We start from the raw sequence: 24,000 nt of genomic DNA on the forward strand, positions 1-24,000 counted from the left end.
AGATCATTAGACCAATATTATTGGCTAATATCAGGCTGACAAAAAGTAAAAGAGAAATTACCGAGCAGTACATTGCAACAAATGTTTTATTTTATTTATTTATTGTTTATTGTTTTCTCAATTAAATTGTATTAGTTAAAATAATTTTATTTTAAGTTATGTTAAATGTCCAAACTGAAGTGTTTTATTTACTATTGCTTTCATGTTTAATAGGATTGTTCAACTGAAGTAAATATATTTACTTAGACATGTTTTTATGATTAAATACAGATAATTTTTTTGTATTTATATGAAAAAGGAATGTGCTTTTACTCATCACTCATCTTCGACCGCTTATCCGGGGTCGGGTCGCGGGGGCAACAGCTCCAGCAGGGGACCCCAAACTTCCCTTTCCCGGGCCACATTAACCAGCTCTGACTGGGGGATCCCGAGGCGTTCCCAGGCCAGTGTGGAGATATTATCTCTCCACCTAGTCCGGGGTCTTCCCCTATTTTTTTGTATTTATATGAAAAAGGAATATCAGTCACATTTGTTTTTATTAGATTTTTTGTTATTATTTTGGTGTCAGCCTCAAAAATGTAATATATACTGTAAATAAACTTTGATTAAAGAGTGAAGGTGAAACACAATGCTGTGGTGGGAGTCAGTTTCAGGGCTCATGGTGTCAGTGTCAATGATAAGGCCATCTCTAGACGTGTGTGTGTGTGTTTTAATTGGGTGTGCATGTACATATCTGACTGAGTGTGATCTCTGCGTTCAGGCCAGAGGTGTGTGAAGGACAGCGTCAGATTCTGATCACGGACGGCAGACACCCCGCCATCGACCTGCTGATAGGAGAGCACCACCAGTATGTGCCCAACGTCACCCAACTACAGGTACACACACACATACACACTCACACATGCATAAATACACACATGATGCACACACATACCGACTTGCATGGTACCACACACACTTCCTCGCTCAGTGCTGGAGTGGGTGTAGGTTAATTCTGCAACAGAAGCACAAGCCAATAGGAAGAGGAGCCAAGCTTTCTATCCACCCACCTCCTCAGCTGTGCAGGACAGCAAATATCTTATTCTGTCTCTCTCCTTGCCTTCTGTCTATGTCGCTGTTATTCTCCTCCTCTCTCCTCTCCTCTCCTCTCCTCTCCTCTCCTCTCCTCTCCTCTCCTCTCCTCTCTCCTCTCCTCTCCTTTCCTCTCCTCTCCTGCAGGGTGATAGCAGGAGAACTATGATAATCACTGGTCCTAATATGGGGGGTAAGAGCTCGTACATCCGCCAGGTGGCTCTGATCTGTGTAATGGCTCAGATGGGCTCCTACGTCCCGGCCTCTGAGGCCCGCCTGGGCGTGCTGGACGGCATTTATACCAGGTATGAACACAAGCACATTGAAATCTACCCGTGTGACCCAGGGATTAAACTTGATTTAACACCCGAGACAGTCAGAAATGAATGAAACAGACTGACTTGCTGGAATCCTACTGTCACCATATTTTCATGTTTTGAGAAGTGACTTGAAGCTTCAGTGTAACATACAGTAGGCAGAGCCCAACATGATATCAGGAGCAATCTCGAGAGAAGAAATCGCCCACACACCGAATAGATGCTTCCAAAAAATTATGATTATCAAATATATACAAAACATGTTTTCTTACCTCCTGTAATATTTAGCAATGCAGATAATTAAGCTTTTATTTGTTTTATTATTTACCCCTCTGAGATTTCTACCCTCTGGGGTCTAAGCCATTTTTTGCTCTTTTTGGTCCGCCTGGTCTCCTTTTGTAAAATATACTCTAGAATCTCAACACTATAATGCACAATCATGACATACGCATCTTTTTTTTTTCAGGACAAACTGGGCTATCAGATTATGTAGGCTGCAGTGATGTCACATGAATGTATAAATCATTACAATTACCATAAAGACGAGGAAAAAAACAAAACGGAAATTGAATCTCACAGAAATGTATTGAAACCACAGAGAGAACAATAAGGAACAAGGTTTTGGGCTTTTGAAAAATGTTCTCCCTTGTCTTGGGAATCAAGGGAAAAATAATTATCCTTCTAACCAACACACATCAAAAGATATTTACATTTTTTACAGAGAAGTCCTGGCGTTTTTCTGCCCATTTTTCTACAAAAAGTTAGCTCACAGAAGACTTTCATTGAAGGATTTATTACTTTTATGAAGTTTCCCAAAAAACCCTGTTGTTCCAAGCTGGATTACAAACCGTCTGAAATGATTGCGATCGTAGCCGACACCGCATTAGAAAGTTACGGTGGTGATGAAGTAGTTCTGGAGATAATCTAAAAATAGTAACTAGAGTAATTTTCTGTTGTATACGACAGCGTTGACCTCAGGGGGTTAACCCTAAAACAATAAAAGTGATTGACATTTTGTTGGTGATTTCGACAGCGATAAATAAAGTGTTCTTCAGGCACTGTTCGGCAGAGCGAGGACAGAAGTTGTGTTAAAAGTTGGGCCGACTGGTTTTGAGCTCTCCGGGTCTTCATCAGGATGGAAATAGTTAAAACAGATTGTTTACACCTGGTACTCTAAATTGATAATGCACCGAAAATAAACATTAATGCATCACATGATGAAATAACCAACAGATACAGAGAAAATGAATGTCACAATTATATCAAAATATTAATACCTTAAGAAAGAAAGAATGGCCATACACATCATATTATTCAGTATGATGCAGTGCCATCAAAAGGTACAATTAAAAAGGGTCTGTTGAACATAGCAACGGTCTGTTGTACATAGCAACGGTCTGTTATACATAGCAACAGTCTGTCGTACATATCAGCGGTCTGTCGTACATAGCAACGGTCTGTCGTACATAGCAACGGTCTGTTATACATAGCAACGGTCTGTTATACATAGCAACGGTCTGTCGTACATAGCAACGGTCTGTTATACATAGCAACGGTCTGTTATACATAGCAACAGTCTGTTATACATAGCAACGGTCTGTTATACATAGCAACAGTTATATTTAAGTGGTTACATATCATTTTTATTTAATATTTATTTATTCATTAATCAACTCATTGGACTGGAGTGTATTTAATACTATTATTATCATTAATATTTCTAATATTATTTCAGGAGGAGGGGGAGGGAGCAGAGGTGAACATGGGAGGTCTTTGATGGACGGGATATATTATAAATAATAATTAAACGTGCTGACACTTAATCTTGTTTGAGACTTTCAATAAAGATAATTTGAAAAATAATTCCACTAGGATTTCCTCTGCAGCAGTTGTTCTAATTCTTCTCTACACACAGAACACACACGTTTTCATTGGGACTACTTTCTTCTGAAGGAGTACTCTAAATGAAAACTGTTGAAAGCTGCAGGAGTTGAGAGAAAATATGTTTTGTTTTGTAATTTGAGAGCAGTTTATGAACTGGCTTCATGAAGCAGTGTGGATTTTACAGAAACATGTGATGAATAAAAGCAATCATTTGATGCAGCTGCACAGAAAAAATTAACGCAGCTCACTGGTAGTCTCTTGATGACACCAACGTGTAGATGTTTATTTTCCTGGCAAGCATTTTAAAGATGAGACATCCATAAATAATGACACATTCACACTTAAAAAACAGGTTCATAAAAACACTCATCTATACCTCGTCCATGACGTAAACGTGGCACAGTGTTTCTCTCTTTTTATTGATGGACAAACACTGAAGAAGTGATATCTGAGCGACTTTTTCTAGCTTCGTCTCCGTCAACAGGAAGACGAGGTGACCATGACAACGCCGACAGAGCACAGCGCACTTTCACCTCTGTGGATTATTTCTTATTAGTGCGTTTAAATATCAGGACACGGGTGGAGACAACCTGAGGACAAAACAAAAAATCTCACCTCCCCCCCAAAACACTTCATTCACCTTGTTTCACCTTCATCGTCTGTGACATGGTCCAGTTTATTTGCAGGACTCCGACTAATCTCTTCTAATCCGGTTGTGTTCCTCAGCACACAGGAGGAGGTGTGTGTGAGGGGGAAATAAAAGATGTTTGACGAGGCCGGCTCTATTGTTCTGTCATCTGTACGATGCAGCTCTCTGTATCGTAGGAACCCTCAGACAATAAGGCTTTGTTGGAGAAGATCTTTTTTCTTTTCTTTTTCCCCCGCTGATGATTATTCTCATTATGATGAGCGTAGCAGTAAGCTGTGCATGTAGTTTCCAGCCCTGACTACATATTAATGTGGAACACAGGCCAGTATACGGTATGGTCTGTGCTGTTCTGCCTCTGCTGCACCATGTGATTAGACCTAATGGCTTGCAGATGTGTGTAATTGTCTTTTTTTTGTGGGTTTAAGCATGTTCTTATATATTAACCCTGTGGGTGCCAGAGACCTGTTGGCACACTAAGAGTGTGTGTGTGCGTGCGTACTTCTATCTTGAGGGTTGTAGGTTTGAGAAACAGTTGGCGATTTTAGACTTCATATTGGTGTAATGAGGTGATTCTGGCCGGTCCTCACGTATGTAACGGTCTACTTTACGGTCAGGGTTTGGGTTTAGTAGAAAGAGGGTTGAGTGGGCCGAAGTAAGGAAATGATCATAAAACTTGGAGATTTAATTAATTGAAGTACAGATTATATATTTTGTCATCTTGTAAACTGAAAACAAGATTTAGACATTGTCAGTTCTCATGGAACAGTGCTGTGTTCAAAGTTCAATTTTTCAAATTAATTGGATTTATGAATAGAAATAAAATTGCATTATCGATATCGAGGTATTTGGTAAAAAATATTGTGATATATGATTTTCTCCGTATCGCCCAGCTCTAATTCACACACTGATGGCAGGTTCAAAATACACAGGGTATCTTCTCGTTATCTGGCTTAATGACAGAGTCGATGTTGGAAAGATAGCATAATTTGAAAGTATCATCGTCTAAACCCACCGCCTCCCCTCGGGGCTCCTTCCAAAGCAACGCCCCCCACACGCACGAGCACCAGTGCATCGTAACTACTTCACAGACACAGAGCGGAGAGAGGACCTCAACTCAACAACGCTACCTCATGACAAATAACCGCGGCAGTGCTACTGCAGGGCTGACTTTTCTCTTCCATTCTACAGTAAACGTACGGCGGCGACACGCTTTGACTTCAAGCTGGTGCACGCCAAGGGTAGAGTACGAGCAGGGAGGCAGGGATGTATCTGATTGGTTCTTTCCAAGCGGACCGTGAGGCAGTGATTGGTAGACGTTTTTACAGGATTACAGTAGCTACAGATGACGCCTCTTTTCTGGTCCTATTTCAGAGCTCATCAGTAATAGATCGCTGTCGGGGTGTAAAGATCATTTCAACCAATAGAACAAATAGTGGATACTGGATAACATCATCAACCCTGCCTTTTAAGTATTGTTACAGCGTGTATGAGTATATCAGCCTTCTTTCAGCTGAGTTCTCGTCTCGGCGGTGTGAAACGGACTTGAGAGCAAGTCAAAACATAAATATAAAAACACAATTCAAAGCGGTAAACACCCACAGCATACAGCCAGCTGTCCTTCCTGCATTTGTCAGTTTGAACTGTGTTGATTTCAGCCTGGATTATGACTGTAACTTCTTCATCTTTGTGTAATATTATCATACGATCTGTGCATGGAGCTTTGATTGGTCAGTAGGCGTTGCTTTTATATGAGTTGATCTCTTATCTGGAACATAACCTGCTCTGGAGGAGGTGTTCAGCATCAGTTACCATGGCGATCTACCCCGGTAAGAAGTGACGGAGTTACCTCGCTAACCCTAAGTCCTGCTTCGTAGTGCAGGCCTCTGCTCATCGGGATCTAAAATCACTCACACACCGATGGCAACAGCCTTCTGGAGCGTGGCCGACCTGCTCGACCTCCTGAAGCTGCCCCCTAATTACTCCCTCAAACAAAAGACTTTGAATTAGGGAGTAATTAGTGTCAGCTTTAGGTCATGGTAGTAGTGCTGCTGTGGACTTCAGTCAGTAAAGATCTACAAACGTACAGAATGTGTGTGTCCCTCCGTTGTTTAGTCAGGTCTCTGATTGTGCTTCGAGGTTAATATTCTCTCTTTCTCTCTGAAAAAAAATGCAATTTAAGGAGCTAATTAATGTCCACAGAGAAAACACACCTGCACAGCATGCACCACTGTCCTCTCTTCACCTCCTCTGTTACTGTACCTCCGATGTCCCGTCTGTTGTCTAATTGGACTGATCGACCATCTCTCTATCACCGACATCCTGAGGAGAATCTGTTTTGATGATAAGCGCTCAATCAATTCCCACCGCTGTGTCAAGCGTAGTAGGAGCAGCGGAGGGAATTGCTTCATCTTGTGTGTTTATGAGCGAGAGGGGAGACGGACGTGGAGCGAGAGGAATGAGACTTTGTGGGTTGGGGGGTAATGAGGTGGTGCGTAGGTGTCTAATGGGATATCCTGTCTGAACTGATCCACATGATTGATTATCAATGAGGATAAAGAGAATAATCTGGAGATTAGCGCCTCTCAGAGTCTTCTTTTTTATTCTCCTGCCCACTGTGCTACAGCATTTTTACAAATATGCCATACGGTGGTTTGAGCATAATTCGGTGTGTGTGTGTTCTTTTACAGACTTTAGTAAGCCTGGTGGGTGTGTTTGCTGGCAGCTGACGGATGCATATGTGTATGTGCAGGTATGCAGCTGCTGTGTGAGTGTTTTTATTGCCGGTATTGAGTCCTGAAGGTTATAGAGCACATCCTTCCATCCCTTCATGGTTGTTATGGAAACAGCAGAAGGACTCCGAATGTAAAAACCGTGTTTTTGAAAAGGACCTTTAATCGGCCGTGGTAGCAGTGATTATGCCGTGTTTTACTAAAGTCTTTCAGCACGCTCCCCTCCCCGTCAGAAAGTGCAGTGAGATGTGGCTAATATCCAGAAAGACCTCACAAACCGCTGCTGAGTGTTTTGGTGCCAACGGGTCTCTGTGTAACATCGTCACCTCGGTGGGTGTTGTACGGCGATGGGAAACATGTTGAGCATGTGGAAAAATGTTGCATCCTAAATCGACTCACTCGTTCCTCAAGAGTTTTTATAGTGCTGCGGTGTCAGAGTGTCTGTGCCACCTTGTAGGCGGCATACAGGGCCGGTTAGGCCTTCAGTGTTCCTGTAGGACAGCGTGGAGTTAACGCTGCAGAAATAAGAACCGGTAGGACTTATCTAAATGATTGAGAAATGACTTGTGTTATGTGCTTATTTTGGCCTTCATGCTGCACACATGTAGATAAGAAGATGGGTTCTTGTGTAGCTTGTTTGTTATATTTGTTGAAATTCTCATTACATCCTGTCAGCAATCAATAAATCAAATACTCTGACAAAAGAAATCTGGTATCTTAGACTTGCATTCTTTCTAACAGCCAGCAGGGGGCGACTCCTCTGGTTGCAAAAAGAAGTCTGATTGTATAAAAGTCTATGAGAAAATGAGCCTACTTCTATCTTATTTGTTTCACTGATGGAAAACTGAACAGGGGACGAGATTAGTTGGATTCTGTTTTGTTTGAATTTTTTGTCTGCAAACTTTCATAACTGTACTTCTAGTTATCCACTGCATCAACAAGTAAGCAAACATGGTCAGGTCTGTCTTTGGTTTGGCTCCCAGGTAGTGGGCAACTCCGGGTCTGAGAAGTGAAGCCAATGCTGAAGTGCCTTAAACTGTCATTCTTTCTAACAGCCAGCAGGGGGCGACTCCTCTGGTTGCAAAAAGAAGTGTGATTGTATAGAAGTCTATGAGAAAATGAGCCTACTTCTCACTTGATTTATTACCTCAGTAAACATTGTAAACATGAGTTTATGGTCTCAATCACTAGTTTCAAGTCTTCTTCAATACAGCATGATGTTCATTTAGTAAATTATGGTCCCATTTAGAGTCAAATAGACCATAAAGCAGGGGATGCTACCTTGTGATTGACAGGTCGCTACCACGGCGTTGTCCGGTCTGGGAGTTGTTCGTGTTTTCGTCTTACAACTTTAACCCTTTCACAGTGTGTTTTCACTTCATGAAAGTTAATTATTACCTTTTTGGTCGCCTAAAAATGTCTTTATTAAGTGTTTGGTTGTACTTAGCTCCACCCTCTCGTGTCACTTCTGATGGCAAAGAATCAAGATGGCGACAGCCAAAATGCCGAACTCAAGTCTTCGAAACAGCAGTTCACAAACCAATGAGTGACGTCACGGAGACTATGTCCACTTCTTATATACAGACTATGGTTTGCAATGGTGTGTTTGGCATTGTGGTAGTGCTTGGATTTTGTAGCTTTGATTGATCAGAGTAGGGTGATGTCATAAAGTATTAATAAAATAAAATAACTGGGCAATCTGAGAGCAAGAAGCGAACCACGAGTGTCAGAAAAACACTTGAAATGTGGCTAAACATGTTTTCTGGAGAGGTGCGAGGTGATGATAAATGACTCTATTTTCGGAATCGGTTTATTTGGCGGGAAAGAAGGAACTCAATGCAGAGCAGCAGGACACCCAGCTGGTGGAGTGTGTCTGTGTTTCTGTTGTACATCCGCTCATCAATGGACGGACAGAGAGTGCGAACGGCGCTCTTCCTTTTCAACTGATTCTGTCTGTCCTTCCTGCCGCGCAGTTATCGATCCGATTGTCATAATTTCCCCGGAGTCTTAGCATACATACACCCACACCCACACACACACACTATAAATTGGCTAATGAAATGCAGCAGCATGTCTGCCACACCCCTCTCCTGTGTGGCGTGTGGTGTAACCATGGTAACTTAGTGCCGGAGGCTCCTGTCGGTGGTTCACTGATATTATGGTAGTATGTTGAAGGACAACGAGGACAGGAAGAGACAGATTTAGAGGTGAGAGAAGCTGACTGGCGGATAGATGTGGCATCTGTGATCCAGCTGGAGTCACTGCTCTGTCTGTCTGTCAGTGTGTGTCCGTGCTTCAGGGGAGCTTTCAAACTGTCTCTGAGGCTTGTGAACAATTCAACATGTTGTTATTGTATCTCTGTAATCGGTAATATCTATTGATACGGACTCGACAGGTGGCAACATCGATAGTGTTCAAGACAGTCTTGTTCCACTGTTGGAGACTTTTTGATTTTCTGTCACTAGCTTCAAATTTAGCCTCCTCAAACGACAGTGTAACATCATCAACCATAATTATACCTGAATGTGTTTGTCAATGCATTCGTTACATGACTTCTAGGCTGTCTAGTAAACATGTTTCTCATTACACATTGTGCATGGCATCATTGCTATAATGGTGTTATCCACTGTCTAATCTAGAAAACATTTTAGTGGAGGATAAAAATGTACATTTTTCTTTTTAGTTCATCAAAATTGACTACAGTAGTATAGAATAGTAACAGTCACAATGTTACTGACACTGGGGATGAATTCTCTGAGGTCTTACCTATCCATAGAGACCAAGATCATGCATATAGACCTGGTAGTTGTGGAGCTATTCTTGATTTATTTATGGTATGTCTGTCTGGGCGAACCACACCTTCCAGCACCCTAGGGATTAAGAGGTTAATATCCATGATGTTGGAATGAGATGTTCAGTAGTGTTCGGGTGTCTGCATACTTTTGGTCACATAGTGTAGCTACCTCTTCTGTTGCACTCTCTCAGTTAAAAACTAAAACAAAAACTGGCCTCACATCAAGGTTGTTTGTTAACATTGATGAGGTTCATCAATAACATTTGGAAGTCTGCTTCTGCTGTCTGTTTGTGAGACCTGCGGTCGTTGATTGGAAATAGATGCGTAGTGAATAAATAATTGATGATGCTTCAAGCTCTTCTTTTAAATCTGTAGGGCTGTTTGAGTGTTGCAGAAACATTAATATTCTTTTTTTTATTATCAGCGATGCTTTAGGCTGAATGAGGATAAATCCTGAATAATTGGAAAATAAAAAGCTGGAGGAATTTTGTAAATGATTAGAAATGAATCTCAATTAACCTGAGATGACATCAGAAGAGAAGAGAAATTTGTAGTTTGTTCACAAGTCGTTTATTAATTAAACGCCGGTATCGAATCGGTACTCGGTATCACCCGATACCAAAAGCCCAGGTATTGCTATCGGTACTGAAAAAGTCAGATCAGTGCATCCTTCTTTAAAAGAGCATAATTTTGAGGTCCAGAGTTCAGACTGTAACGTGTATGACACATGACGGGTGAGAATGAGACTTGATCCATTTTAATCCTCCACACCATCAGCAACACCATCACCATCCCCATCACCCTGCAGCTGCACGTCGGCTTCCACCTTTTTCTTCTGTTCAGTTTTAAAACAGAACCTCAGAGTGTTATAGTCACTCTCTCACACTTTCTTCACACCCCTCCTTTTCCATCTCACTTTGTCTTTTCTTGGTATGTACAGTAAGTTCTGGAAGAGGAGGAGGAGGAGGAGGAGGAGGAGGAACAGGTTCACTGATCTGTTTGTGGGTGTTTTTTTTGAGTTTCTGGAAGAACAACAGAATTATCTCAGTGGCTTCAACTTTAAGAATTTAAAGACACATTCGCAGTCCCAACTCGTCAAATACCGAGGCACGGTCAGCGGCCCTAAGCTACAAACTGTGATGCACTAGGTACCCCTATAGCGTCAGTTTTGGACGTGTCAGGGACGACTTCAACGGCGATCAAGTTCAGAGTTTTATTTAGCCTCCTTCACGACAAGCTAGTATAACATGGTTGGTACCAATGGATTCCTTAGGTGTTTTAGTTTTATATGATACCAGTATCTTCATTCTAGCTTTAAAACGGAGCCCGCTACAACCTCCGGAAGATCAATTGCATTAATGCGTTAAAACAAATTTGCGTTAACGAGTTATCGTTATTGTGCAATCTGATCTCAGCATAACTCTCTGTCACTGTTTCACTTTTGACCTCTGACCTCTCATTTCTTCTGTGTCTGATTATCAGGATGGGGGCTTCAGACAACATCTATAAAGGGCGCAGTACGTTCATGGAAGAGCTGACCGAAGCCTCGGAGATCATTTTCCGCGCAACTGAACGCTCACTGGTCATCCTTGATGAACTGGGACGGGGCACGAGCACCCATGATGGGATTGCCATCGCCTACGCCACCCTGGAGTACTTCATCAGAGATGTAAGTGTTTGTATGTGTGTGTGTTTGTGAATGGACACTGTACTGATGACGTGGGAATAAGACACATTTAAAAATGAGAGGGAATCTGAATTACAAATGTGAAATACGCCCAACCATACACATATCCATCTTGTTGCTAAATCCACCAGCACTGTTGGGTCTTGAAGCCAGCCCAGTTAACTATCATGCTAATGGTCTAAAGAGGTTTATGTCCATGCAAGTGTTTGATTGTGAGCTCTGCAGACTGCAGCGATTGTTTGTTTTGCAGAGAGAAAGACGAGGCTCCAGAGAGCCCTCAGCAGCAGAGCAGCTCTTAGAAATCTGACCAGAGTTTTGGACAAGCTTGATCTATAACGTTAATATTCTGTTAGAGAGCAAAGCTGCAATGGAGAAGGAGAGAGAGAGAGAGAGATAGAGAGAGTGATCCCTCGGTACCTCGTTGTTCAGGGGATGTATGTTGTACCGCGGCGTGCCTCATTTAGCTCTCATGAACCACCCACATCATCAAGGCCAATGTCTACATTTGTACGTCTCGAGGGATCATACGTGTCCGTAGGTGTCGTTGTCATTTCTTAATTACAAGTTTCCTGCATATTCTTGTCAGCTGTCGTTAAATTGATGTGTATGGGAAGCAGAAAGGTCCAATTTTAGCCAGCAATCAAGGCCAACTGGTGCAGAGGTTTGACAGAGCTGGAGATATTTGGTGCTTTCCAGCCCAGCGTTCCTATGAGAGTGTGTGTGTGTGTGTGTTCTGCTGCAATCAGGAGCCCTTTGGGTGTTGCACACTGTTGCGTGGCTCCGTTTCAACAGAGCAGACGAGTGGTACCTGGAGAGAACGAGAGAGGAGGGTGTTTGTGTCAGTAAAGGTGGTTATCAATACCGACATTGGCAAGTCAATCGTCGTTCCCTCGCGGAGAACTTAACAGTACTTGTTCGTACCAATGTGTTGAACAAACGGATCAATACTGTAAGCACAGGAAATATTACAGTTTGACACGTGCTGCGTGCTTGAGGTTGTGGTATCAATGAGGACACACAGCTGTTCATTCTCTAAGCTGTTTACACCCAGAATATCTTCACCTGTATGTGGGGTGACCAGGTGTCACACTTAACGAGGGGCCGCACGGCATTTTTATCCCACATCGCACATATTGAGACGATGTCCCACATTTTCATTGGCTCTAGTTTTCAAAAGTCAAACCGCTGCAGGACAGATACTTTTTTAAAATCTGGCAGCTGTCAAATGTGGGTCAAGTACAGGTTAACATTTCACCGTCTTTTCTACGCTACGCCCAACGGAGGAAATTGCCAGTCACCGCAAAGTCACAAGCTCTGCAGGTTTAGGCGGAATATGATGAAACTACCACAAATACAAGTTGGACTAGCTACAACCAAGACTGTGAATTGATAATACGGCACTGATACGCCAAAATGAACTAATGATGGTGGTTACGTAATGTGTAACAGCGGTAACACTGACACAGCCTAAAACCAACACTATTTAGCTGGAGCGGTGCAGAGGTCTGGTGTTGGGTGGTGTTTGTGTGGTATTAGGGCCCGCCAGGCTGTAGCCTCTCCGGGGGAAAAGGATTCATCAACTCCGATGGTCCACGCTGACCTTAGGGAGCATGTATTTAATCTCGCACTTGAGGAATTTTGTTTTTCCGGCTATCGTGGTTTAGCACACCACCAGCTGTTTAGCTGACAGTCAGTGAAACCACTGATTGTAGATTTGGGGCCTCGTGGTGGTTGGGAAAGCACGAGCAGCCCCGACGTGCAGCTCCCACTTCAGTCCACAGATACCATTGATGGCTTTCTGGAGTTTTACCATTAAAGCATACTCACTCTGCTGCTGCCCTCTGGGTAATCAAAGCTGTATCCAATCTACCAGAGCTGGTATTTGTTTATTTTCTGTTTTCCAAGGCCTTCGTCAAAAAGCTCCAAAACTGCCCCGAGTTACCCCCGTTCAAATATAAATGAATAAACATTTATCTTTGAAAACTCCTTCCAGTTTTCATGTTTTGCCAGTTCCACATTAATCTTTGGACAGAATCTCAGGGGTTATGTAATCCTGCTGGAGACCGTAGAATGAAAATGTGTAAGTAGCAGCTGCTGCTGGCAGGAGGAGGGAGCTCTCTAACTACCTGTTGTATAACAGCATTGATTTGTGAGAAAAGCCTCGCTATTAAAGGAAAGACAAACAAAAGAAGTTATGCGATACAGCGAGAGGCCTCCTCGGTGCATGCAGACCTCTTTCATGCTCGCTCCTCTTCCTCCTACTCGTCCTCCTCCTCTTCCTCCTCCTCACCAGACTCAACCGTTGGCGTCAAAAAGTCAGACTACTCCTCCTTTGACTCGGTTGTTATAGTAACACACCTTTCCCTGTCCCCCAGCACTCACCTGAGAGCTAGTTAAGAATGTAGATGGGTTTCATAACACCACTCAATAAAAGAGACAGCCTTGACGCAGGAAGAGAAAAAGAAACAGAAACGCAGAGGAGCTAAGACTGGGAGTCGCTTCCAGCAGAAGGTTTTATGGTGAAATCACGACCGGCACATAGTTGGATCAGTAGCTGTGACCTCAGACTGTCATCTTCTTTTAGCTGGGCATACACTGTACGATTTTATCCCGTTTCTCGCCCGACTTCATTTTAGAGTTGGACCATATTTCAGCGTTTGCTGTGCAGTGTACAGGGGGGACCGAGGAGCGATAAACTCCTCTCGACCGGTTGTTGGACAGTCGGATGACATATCAGAAATTTTGGAAGCAGAGCCACGAGCCGATTCCCCAACGTCAGCGCCTTAGTTCTACTTTTTCTTACAGTAATCAGAGCGTAGCTATCAAGATAACAATTTACAATAGATATAGTAAAACATAGCTAGCTTACCTCCAATTCTCTCTGCAAAACAGACAATACAAGCCGTACTGTCCACGTCTTCCTCGCCACCTGTGAGTCCATATACGCTAGTGCCTCTTTTTTTTAGACAGGATGGCACAGACGATGAAGGCAGCACGTTCCTGCCTTGTTAGTATTGTGACTCGTACAGACCTCTGCTAGCAAACAAACTTAACCTGCCTCAGAGCTTTCAAACTAATCTTTATTGACAACTTTCAACCGTCAGAACGGTCCTCAGGTACAGTGCAAGCCCCCAGGAAGAGCGCCGGTCATTGATGCCAATTTTCATAGTGGCCAAAAGGCGGTACTACAACTTCCGTGTCCATTATGTGATGCCATTGGGCCCCAAAATACTTTTTCCCATAGACTTACATTGGGAAAGAGATGTCTGCAACTCAGCGGATAATCTTTTTTGAGGTGAATCAACTTCCCAGTACAAACACTCTAATAGTCCTTATTTAAATCATTAGGTCCTAAAAGTTGTAAAACGCACTAAAAGCTGAATCCAGAGTGATTTTCATTCCTCCGTTCATGTGAATGAGGCCCAGACCGAGGCTGGAGAGAAGGCTGGGAGGCGGAGTTTGCAAGCCGTGACGACGGCTGTGACCCCGTGACCGAGCCGTGTGACCGAGTGGACACTACTGCGCCTGCTCCATGTGCCCAACGGATGCGGAAGATCGCCGGAAGATCTGGGAACTTTTCCACTCGGAAGTCGAGCCATTTTGTCTTCATGCGCCACTGAGCAACTTTCATAGGAATGAACGGGAGCCCGCCTCCAACGCTGTATCCAGTTCTCTTAATACATCCATGGTACAGTGTGAGCATGATCTACTCGTACAGTATTAGCAGGAATTACACAACAACATTTCTAAAATGGTACAGCCCAGCTTTAGCCGTTACTCACTCTCAGACTTGGACTCTCACTTTTATCACGCCATTAGCAGGTCCTGTATTTAGCCTCACACTAAGCTCGTCGCTACACATCGCTCTCCGCTCGTACCGTGACTCAGGCTTACATGGGACTGCACTAACATTGTAACACTGCACTGTTAAAACAAGGCAGAATCAGGCCCAGCTTTGCACTTGGGAGAACTCACTAAAACTCACTTTTGGCTGCACACTAATGGGCACATTCTCAGTTGAATGTATCGCTCCATGTGGGCGTAAATGGTCTGATGTGCTCACGCTGATGCACAGAGCTCCTACGAAGACCCACATGTGCTCCACTGCACTGCTCTGTGTCTGTACGCAGCACATGGAGAAGATGCTAGTCAGTCTCTCTCAGCTCACCGTGATTCCTTTGTCCTTTTCTCGCTGTTGCAAGTTTGATTGTAAGAAGTTAGTTTTGAAGTTTCATTGCACGCCATACATGGTTTATTCAGAGCGGTGGTTCCTAACATGTGGGTATGGACCCCAGAGAGGTATCTGAGGATAAAAAGCAGAAGGGCTGCAAGATGATGCAAGTTATATCTTTTCTGTCACACATAATTAATCTACTTTTTCTGATTTAAAGGTGCTAAATTAGAAGTTAAGAGTGTTAATATAGCCTATACTAGCCGTAGTCTTCAGTCCCAACTGACGCTGACTTGAGTAACATCACTTGAGGATATTTATCAGATTTAGCACAGCTTCCTCTGATGATATATGTGAATTATGTAAAAATGAAGACCTAATGAAACATCTGTTTTATGAATGTCAGTACAGAATCTCATCATTCAATTGAGCTGGTAGCCAAGGATGTAATATCATACTATGAAAACAAAAACCATAAAATTCAGTGGATAATTTGATTGAGGAAATTCTACATATTATTTATATACTTCTTATTTATATAATTGTTATTATCTTTTTTCCCTTTCTCTCTTTTTTTGTTATAGTATTTTTTAATCAATTAAAATATTTAATCGCGATTAATTGCATGATTGTCCATAGTTAATTTTTGTTCAAAATGTACCTTAAATGGAGATTTATCAAGTATTTAATACTCTTATCAACATGGGAGTGGGCAAATATGCTGCTTTATACAAATGTATGTATATATTTTATTATTGGAAATCATTAACAACACAAAACAATGACAGATATTGTCCATAAACCCTCACAGGTACTGCATTTAGTATAAAACAATATGTTCAAATCATAACATGGCAAACTGCAGCCCAACAGGCAACAACAGCTGTCAGTCAGTGTGTCAGTGTGCTGACTTGACTATGACTTGACCCAAACTGCATGTGATTATAATAAAGTTGGCATGTCTGTAAAGGGGAGACTCGTGGGTACCCATAGAACCCATTTACATTCACATATCTGGAGGTCAAAGGTCAAGGGACCCCTTTGAAAATGTCCATGTCAGTTTCTTTCCTCGCCAAAATTTAGCGTAACTTTTGAGCGCCATTTAGCCTCCTTCATGACCAGCTAGTGTGACATGGTTGGTACCAATGGAATCCTTAGATGTTGTAGTTTCATATGATGCCAGTATCTTCACTCTAGTGTTAAAATGGAGCCCTCTACAACCTTAAAATCACAAGCTGTGTTAATGAAATTAGTGGTGTTGAAACCTTTTTGTGTTAATAGCGCGTTAACTTTGAAGGCCCTAATTATTTTTATCTTTTAGAGTTTCTTATAAATACCATATGTCCTGATGAAATGGAGTCATGCCTGGTTTGATATCCGTATCTCAGTATGATGCCTAATGTTCTCTGTTTTGTATTATCACACATTGTTACTGATCATTTCTCTCCTCTGGAGCCACAAAAGGCTTATAATATATATACGGTATATCACATATGCAGTCATACTCCCCCAAGACCTGTAATGTGTAACGAGATCTATACACCCACAGTTTCAGAGTCTCATTCACCCTCACTGGTCAGGAAAAGCACAAATGCTGCACCAAGACCAGCAGGTTTTTTCGGGGTGACGTAATTGGACAGATGGCATACGTTTCTAAAACCCTAAAGCTCTGGTTCATGTCAGCATCTTAAACAGTCGGTCCTTAATGTTTCACTCTGGATGAAAGCCACAAGCATTGACGTGGCTGAAGTATTTCCCTTTAAACAAAAAGACACAATAAAGGAAAGGTCCTCACCTCTGCGCCTGTCACTGACTCCAATAATTTGGGCCAATTAGAGAACTAGATTGACTCGCAGCCAAAGTCAGAGATCAGTGACACACGTGCACGCGTCATTTACACCAAAAATCTCTTCATCACACACACACACACACACACACACACACACACAGCACCTCAGCGAGAGCCTTGTTAGTTGCGAGGTGAGAACACGAAGGGTGTTGACTTGAGTCAGAATTGGATTTGTGTCTAATTGGATGGAGAGAATAACAAGACAGAGAGACAGCGGTAGTGGTGTTGACACCTGCAGCCTTTTCCTCGGGATCACATTACCGAGTGGAAGCACACACACACACACACACACACACACTCCGTATCTTTGACAACACATCTCTACAGGTGTACAGTGAAACAGGCGTATGATAGGGGGGTGGACGAGGTGACACAATGCAGAGAAAGTGTTATTATCCGTGGCCATGTGGCCGACCAGCAGTCTGTCAGAGATGCTGTTCTATTTGAACCTTCGTGTCAAGTGAGCCGAACACGCAGCCCGTCACATCTGGACCGGCCTCGGATCATTCCTCTGTCTGTTTATAAACATACAGCAAAATTTAGCTTACGTTAAGAGTGGATATTTATAGATGTTCCTCGTTTTCATGTCCCAGACTACCAATGTTCATAATCAGAGAGGCAGAGAAATGTTCCCTGCATTTTTCTATCTTCCAATTAGATATTTTTGTCCATATCGTAATCATCTTGGAGGAGTTTTAAGATCATACACACCATTAAACCTAATCATATTTCAACAGAAATCTGAGGGTGTTTTCACATATAGTCCTTTTTAAACGAACCAAACTCAGTCCTCTTAAAGTGGACCGACAGAAAAGGGACTCAGTTCTGTTTCTGGTCCACTTCAGCTCTGATGAGGTCTCAGTCTTCTGGCGAGGAGAAAGACGGGAGTAAGCCCAAATAAGCAACTACACTTTAGAAACAAGCCCAAAAAAACACAACTACCAAATAACTACCAAGTAACTACCACTGTTTGATAGCGACTTTTTAGGAAAACAAGCCCAAAGTCACTTATAATAAGAGGACTTGGCAACTCTGCAAGTAACCAAACAATAAATACATCTCTGGTTTAATTATTTTTGGACAAATTGTTTAGTCTACAAAAGGTCAAAACCTCCAAGAATTTTTCAAAACTGCTAATTCAGTCAAACTAACTGTATAAATATGGATGTGCAAGATTATAGAATCTGAAACTAGCTGATTGTATTTTTACTTGATTTAAACGATGATTCGATCTATTATTCAAAATTGCCCGTGATGAATTTTCTGGTTACCGACTAATCGATTAATTGACTAATTGTTTCAGCGCTAATTTCATCACATCGTCCAGCTCTGCAGAAAAACGGCTGTCAGTTCACCCAGGGGTGCTCTGGTAATGAGCTTCCATTAGCACCTAATCAGACCATTATCAAGGCTCCAGCCTCCCTTTGCCACGCTCCGGTTGTTTTTACCTTTCAGTGTAGGTGGACAGGAATGATTGAAGTAGCCTGCCTGTGTGTGTGTGTGTGTGTATGTGTGTGTGTGCAGTGTGTGTGTGTGCAGTGTACAGGTCTGTGTGTCTTTGTTTGAAGCGTGTAGGAGTCACCGTGCACGTCTCTGTCAGAGGGAGGTATTACTAGTGACGTGTGACCTTTCTTAGACCGAGCGGTTAGCAGGACGATCCTGCAGCCGCCCGTCTGCAGCGATGATGTAAGACTCAGGTCTGCTTCACCATGAGGCCTCGTACACTATTTGTTATCATTACTGTCATCATCAGACTTTATGATTATTAATACTAACATTTTTAATATATTTTAATCAGCATTACTTATTGTGTATCAACAACTGTCACATTGTAAAGTTGTGTGTTGTTGTGTTAAGCCCTAGGGTGCTGGAAGGTGTGGTTCACCTAGACAGACATACCCAAAATAAATCAAGAATAGCTCCACAACTACCAGCTCTATATGCATGATCATGGTCTCTATGGAGAGGTAAGACCTCAGAGAATTCATCCTTAGTGTCAGTAACATTGTGACTGTTACTGTGCCTGAGTAAATTATGATGAACCAAAGGAAACATTTACATTTGTATCCTCGCCTAAAATGTTTTCTAGATTAGACAGTGGATAACACCATTATAGCAATGAAGCCATGCACAGAGATGAATTCATTCAGCAACTCCTTGACTACAACTGTGCCAAAGCAGATATGAATAACACAAAGCACATAGATTCTACAAAGGTTTTAGTGAGGATAGGACCAGGAGGACTCTTCATTTGGCCACTTGGTTACCCAAAGTGTGCCAAATGGGTTTTCTACCTCTTGAAAAGGAATCTGGCTATAAAATACTACTGATATCCACTACATGAGGCTATGTGCACTTAATGGAGCCTTTGGCCGTGACATTTACCCTAAGCATCATCACGTTCTACCATTGTGCACAGTATAAAATCAATAAAAAACAACTAAATTGTATAATTTCGACTCCAAATGGAGTCGTTTTATTATAATCATGAAATATGATCAAGTAAAACTTAGATAATAACAATTAGGATCAAAGATAAGATGACAAAAAATAATCCAAAGTCAAGTATGTACATTCGATATACAGGAAAAACGGTCAAAAGTATTATAAAGTAACGTTATTTGGACAAAATGGTGTTGTTTCAGTAGCGTTGAGGCCTCGTCTTTTAGAAACTATTCAGAAAAAAGACCACCGCAGCATTTTATGGAGATTTTAAAGGCAGTGTTTTAACACACAGCTCAGCTGAACCGGAACCGAGTTCGTCGGGTAAAAGAGGTTAATGCATCCTCCTACTCCCGTTCACGTGTGATCAGGCTGTTAAAGTAAGCAGGAAAAGGAAATGCATTTGTTTTAGTGAGGAGCTCTCAGCAGATGTCCTGAGGGGGCAGCGTGAGAGAGAAAATGTTTGTGTATGCATTGAGAGAGAGAGAGAGAGAGAGAGAGAGAGAGAGGCTGAGTGAGTGCCCCGATCGCTTTTTTGAGATTTCCACGTCTTAACCTTAATGCCAGAGTTCAATCATGTAGCGTTTGGGTGGCTCCAGGGCCTGACGGAGATTAAAGGTTAGTGGTATGAGGTGAAGTGCCTTCACTTCTTCTCAATCGGTCTCCTAAAAGCCTGAAAAGCCGGGTGTTTACGGTGAAAACGGAGTGATTGACTGCAGACATCCTTCAGAGAAAAGCAAAATGGGGGGAAAATGTGACATAATAGTGTATGTATGTGTTTATACTGGTGGTTCTCTTCATCACACAGCATGTCTTCATGTATTAGCTCAGCACACTGCAGGGCACAGAGGCGGTTAAATAGCACGCTGGGTACGGGAGATGCAGACGCTCTCTGCTTTGTTCTTCAGCTACAACTTTTTGCTTAGTTGTGGTAACACAGACGGTGTTACATAATGCAACATTTGTTATGATACCTACCATTTGGTATCACTTTGTCTTTGTCTTTCTGTTCTTTTTTCCGCCTACTTCTGTCTTTTTGTAGAAAGGTGAAGAGATAGTAAAATAAATAATCTGATTAATATTCACTGAGGTCAAAGGACAAAGAAAAACATTTAGTAGAAAAGAATCAAGATCCCAATGTTTACTCGGCATATTATTTATAGTGTAATGATAGATATAGTAAAGGTAAAATGCATATTATTTATAGTGTAATGATAGATATAGTAAAGGTAAAATGCATATTATTTATAGTGTAATGATAGATATAGTAAAGGTAAAGATGCATATTATTTATAGTATAATGATAGATATAGTAAAGGTAAAGATGCATATTATTTATAGTATAATGATAGATATAGTAAAGGTAAAGAAGGTAAAGATGCATATTATTTATAGTATAATGATAGATATAGTAAAGGTAAAATGCATATTATTTATAGTGTAATGATAGATATAGTAAAGGTAAAGATGCATATTATTTATAGTGTAATGATAGATATAGTAAAGGTAAAGATGCATATTATTTATAGTGTAATGATAGATATAGTAAAGGTAAAATGCATATTATTTATAGTGTAATGATAGATATAGTAAAGGTAAAATGCATATTATTTATAGTGTAATGATAGATATAGTAAAGGTAAAGATGCGTATTATTTATAGTGTAATGATAGATATAGTAAAGGTAAAGATGCATATTATTTATAGTGTAATGATAGATATAGTAAAGGTAAAATGCATATTATTTATAGTGTAATGATAAATATAGTAAAGGTAAAATGCATATTATTTATAGTGTAATGATAGATATAGTAAAGGTAAAGATGCATATTATTTATAGTGTAATGATAGATATAGTAAAGGTAAAATGCATATTATTTATAGGGGCTTACAAAACGTTTTTTTTATATTTGAAGGGCTGCTAAAGTGAGTGTGGAGAAGAGGTTGCTTTATAGATTAGTTAAGGCTGGCCCTCACTAAAAGTCTTTTCAAATCTTAACAGATGTTGAAATGTGAGAGAGCCCACACATATTGACATGTTTTGTTAAATATAACAGTTTGGCTCCTATAGTGTATGGAGAGCAACGATTTGGAGTTTTTTAATTTTACCTTTAATTCTCAGGGAAGAAAACAGAATCAGTTTTTATAAATTTTTTGCTCCTGCACCACTGCGCTCTGAAACCCGTTATTTCCAACGGTTTGTGCAGCTCAAACATGAGCTCAAATTGCGCTGTTTTGTGAGCGGAGACTGCTTTCCTTCGCCCGGAAACGACAATTAGTGTAGCTCTATTGTCGTCCGGGTAGAAACGGTAGAGCTTTTAGACGCTGTACAGTCCGTGCCAGAAGCAGGTTGAGATAACGAAAAGAAGAAAAACATTGTGGTGTGAACATTTGTCATAAATCAAGAGAAATATGGAAGAATTGTGACCCCGGGAGGAAACCAGGAGAGGGCGATGAAAAACGGGAGTCTCCTGGGAAAATCAGGAGTTAAATACGTTAAATAAACACTTGTGTTGTCGCCACAAACCAACCAGTTGGTCCTCCATTTTTCAGGTCCATCTTACCACTACTCTATACTTGCATTTGCCGCGGCCCGTCGACTTTGGTGACTTTCCCTCCACCTCGTTGCCACCAGCAGGTCAAAAGGTTCCACTCATCCACTGAACTATCTCAACATCTGGTTACCAAACTTAATATGAATCCACATCTACTTCCATCACAACAGACTGCATGCTCAATACATATCACAATGTTGTGCAGCAGAATTTAGTTTATTATCTCCCGCCCAAGTAATTATCTGACGATTCATCTCATGACCCGTTGTCGGGACCCCGACCCCCAGGTTGGAAACCACTGATCTAATACGTGGATTGCCACAAATTCTGTACAGACATTAATGGCCCCTCCTGACTTTTATGATCCCCTGACTTTTATCCTCCGCGCCGCTGGCAGGTTGACATTTGCGGTTTTGAGTGAAATATCTGGACAACCTTCATATCCTCCACCCCTCAGGACGAACTGTCATAACTTTAGTGGTGCCTTAACTTCTCATCAAGAGCCGTCATCAGGTCTAAATACTTAATACACTTAATCAAACTAATGCCACTCCCATCAGCCTCAGCTCTACTTTGTGTTTAGTGCAGATCAGCAGATATTAGCATGCTAAACTGGTGAACATGTTAACGTTACATTTGCTAAATGTCAGCATGTTAGCATCGTCATTGTCAGCACGAGCCTCACAGATTCACGAGCACGGCTTTAGACTTCACCTTCTTTATGAGAATGTTTCTGTTTCATTGCTGTGTTTTATGAGTCTTTGGCTCATTGATTTTTATATGTGATCATTATTCAGTCAACATGACCTCTCTTAGACCCGGTAATAAAATACGATCTGCATCTCTTTTACCCGACGGACCCGGTACAGGGTTCAGCTGAGCTGTGTGTTAAAACACCGCCTTTAAAAACTTCATAAAATGCTGTCATGGTCTTTATTCTGAATAGTTCCTAAAAGACGAGGCCTCAACGCGACTAAAACAATACTCCATTTTGTCCAAATAACGTTACTTTATAATACTTTTGACCGTTTTTCCTGTATATCGAATGTACATACTTTGGATTATTTTTTGTCATCTTATCTTTGATCTTATTTGTTATTATCTAAGTTTTACTTGATCATATTTCATTATCATAATAAAACTATTCCATTTGGAGTCAAAATTATACAATTTAGTTGTTTTTTATTGACTTTATACTGTGCACAATGGTAGAACGTGATGATGCACAGGGCAAATGTCATGGCCAAAGGCTCCATTGTGGTCACATAGCCTCCTGTAGTGGATATCAGTAGTATTTTATAGCCAGATTCCCTTTCAAGAGGTAGAAAACCCATTTGGCACACTTTAGGTATCCAAGTGTCCAAATCAAGAGTCCTCCTGGTCCTATCCTCACTAAAACCTTTGTAGAATCTATGTGCTTTGTGTTATTTACACTCACCTTGTACTTTATTAGGTACAAGGTGTACCTAATAAAGTGTCCGGTGCTAGTACCGGGTGTTCTTCTGCTGCTGTAGCCCATCTGCTTCAAGGTTGGACGTGTTGTGCGTTCAGAGATGGTATTCTGCATACCTTGGTTGTAATGAGTGGTTATTTGAGTTACTGTTGCCTTTCTATCATCTCGAACCACTCTACCCATTCTCCTCTGACCTCTGACATCAACAAGGCATTTCCGTCCACACAACTGCCGCTCACTGGATATTTTCTCTTTTTGGGACCATTCTCTGTAAACCCTAGAGATGGTTGTGCGTGAAAATCCCAGTAGATCAGCAGTTTTTGAAATACTCAGACCAGCCCGTCTGGCACCAACAACCATGCAACGTTCAAAGTCACTTAAATCCCCTTTTTTCCCCAT

The 24,000-nt window shown here is 41.5% G+C and overlaps 1 protein-coding gene across 2 annotated transcripts in view; it reads left to right on the forward strand.

Annotated features, from left to right (window-relative positions):
- Positions 1–24,000, forward strand: part of msh3 (mutS homolog 3 (E. coli)) — a 56,565-nt gene that overhangs the window by 27,104 nt on the left and 5,461 nt on the right. For both annotated transcript variants that reach the window (XM_037778375.1, XM_037778376.1), the window contains 3 exons: positions 761–875; positions 1,219–1,376; positions 10,927–11,113. In XM_037778375.1, coding sequence (XP_037634303.1) covers positions 761–875; positions 1,219–1,376; positions 10,927–11,113 — 460 coding nt within the window. The remainder of the gene's footprint in view (positions 1–760; positions 876–1,218; positions 1,377–10,926; positions 11,114–24,000) is intronic.

This window comes from Sebastes umbrosus, chromosome 8 (assembly GCF_015220745.1).
Source record: "Sebastes umbrosus isolate fSebUmb1 chromosome 8, fSebUmb1.pri, whole genome shotgun sequence".
Lineage (NCBI taxonomy): Eukaryota > Metazoa > Chordata > Actinopteri > Perciformes > Sebastidae > Sebastes > Sebastes umbrosus.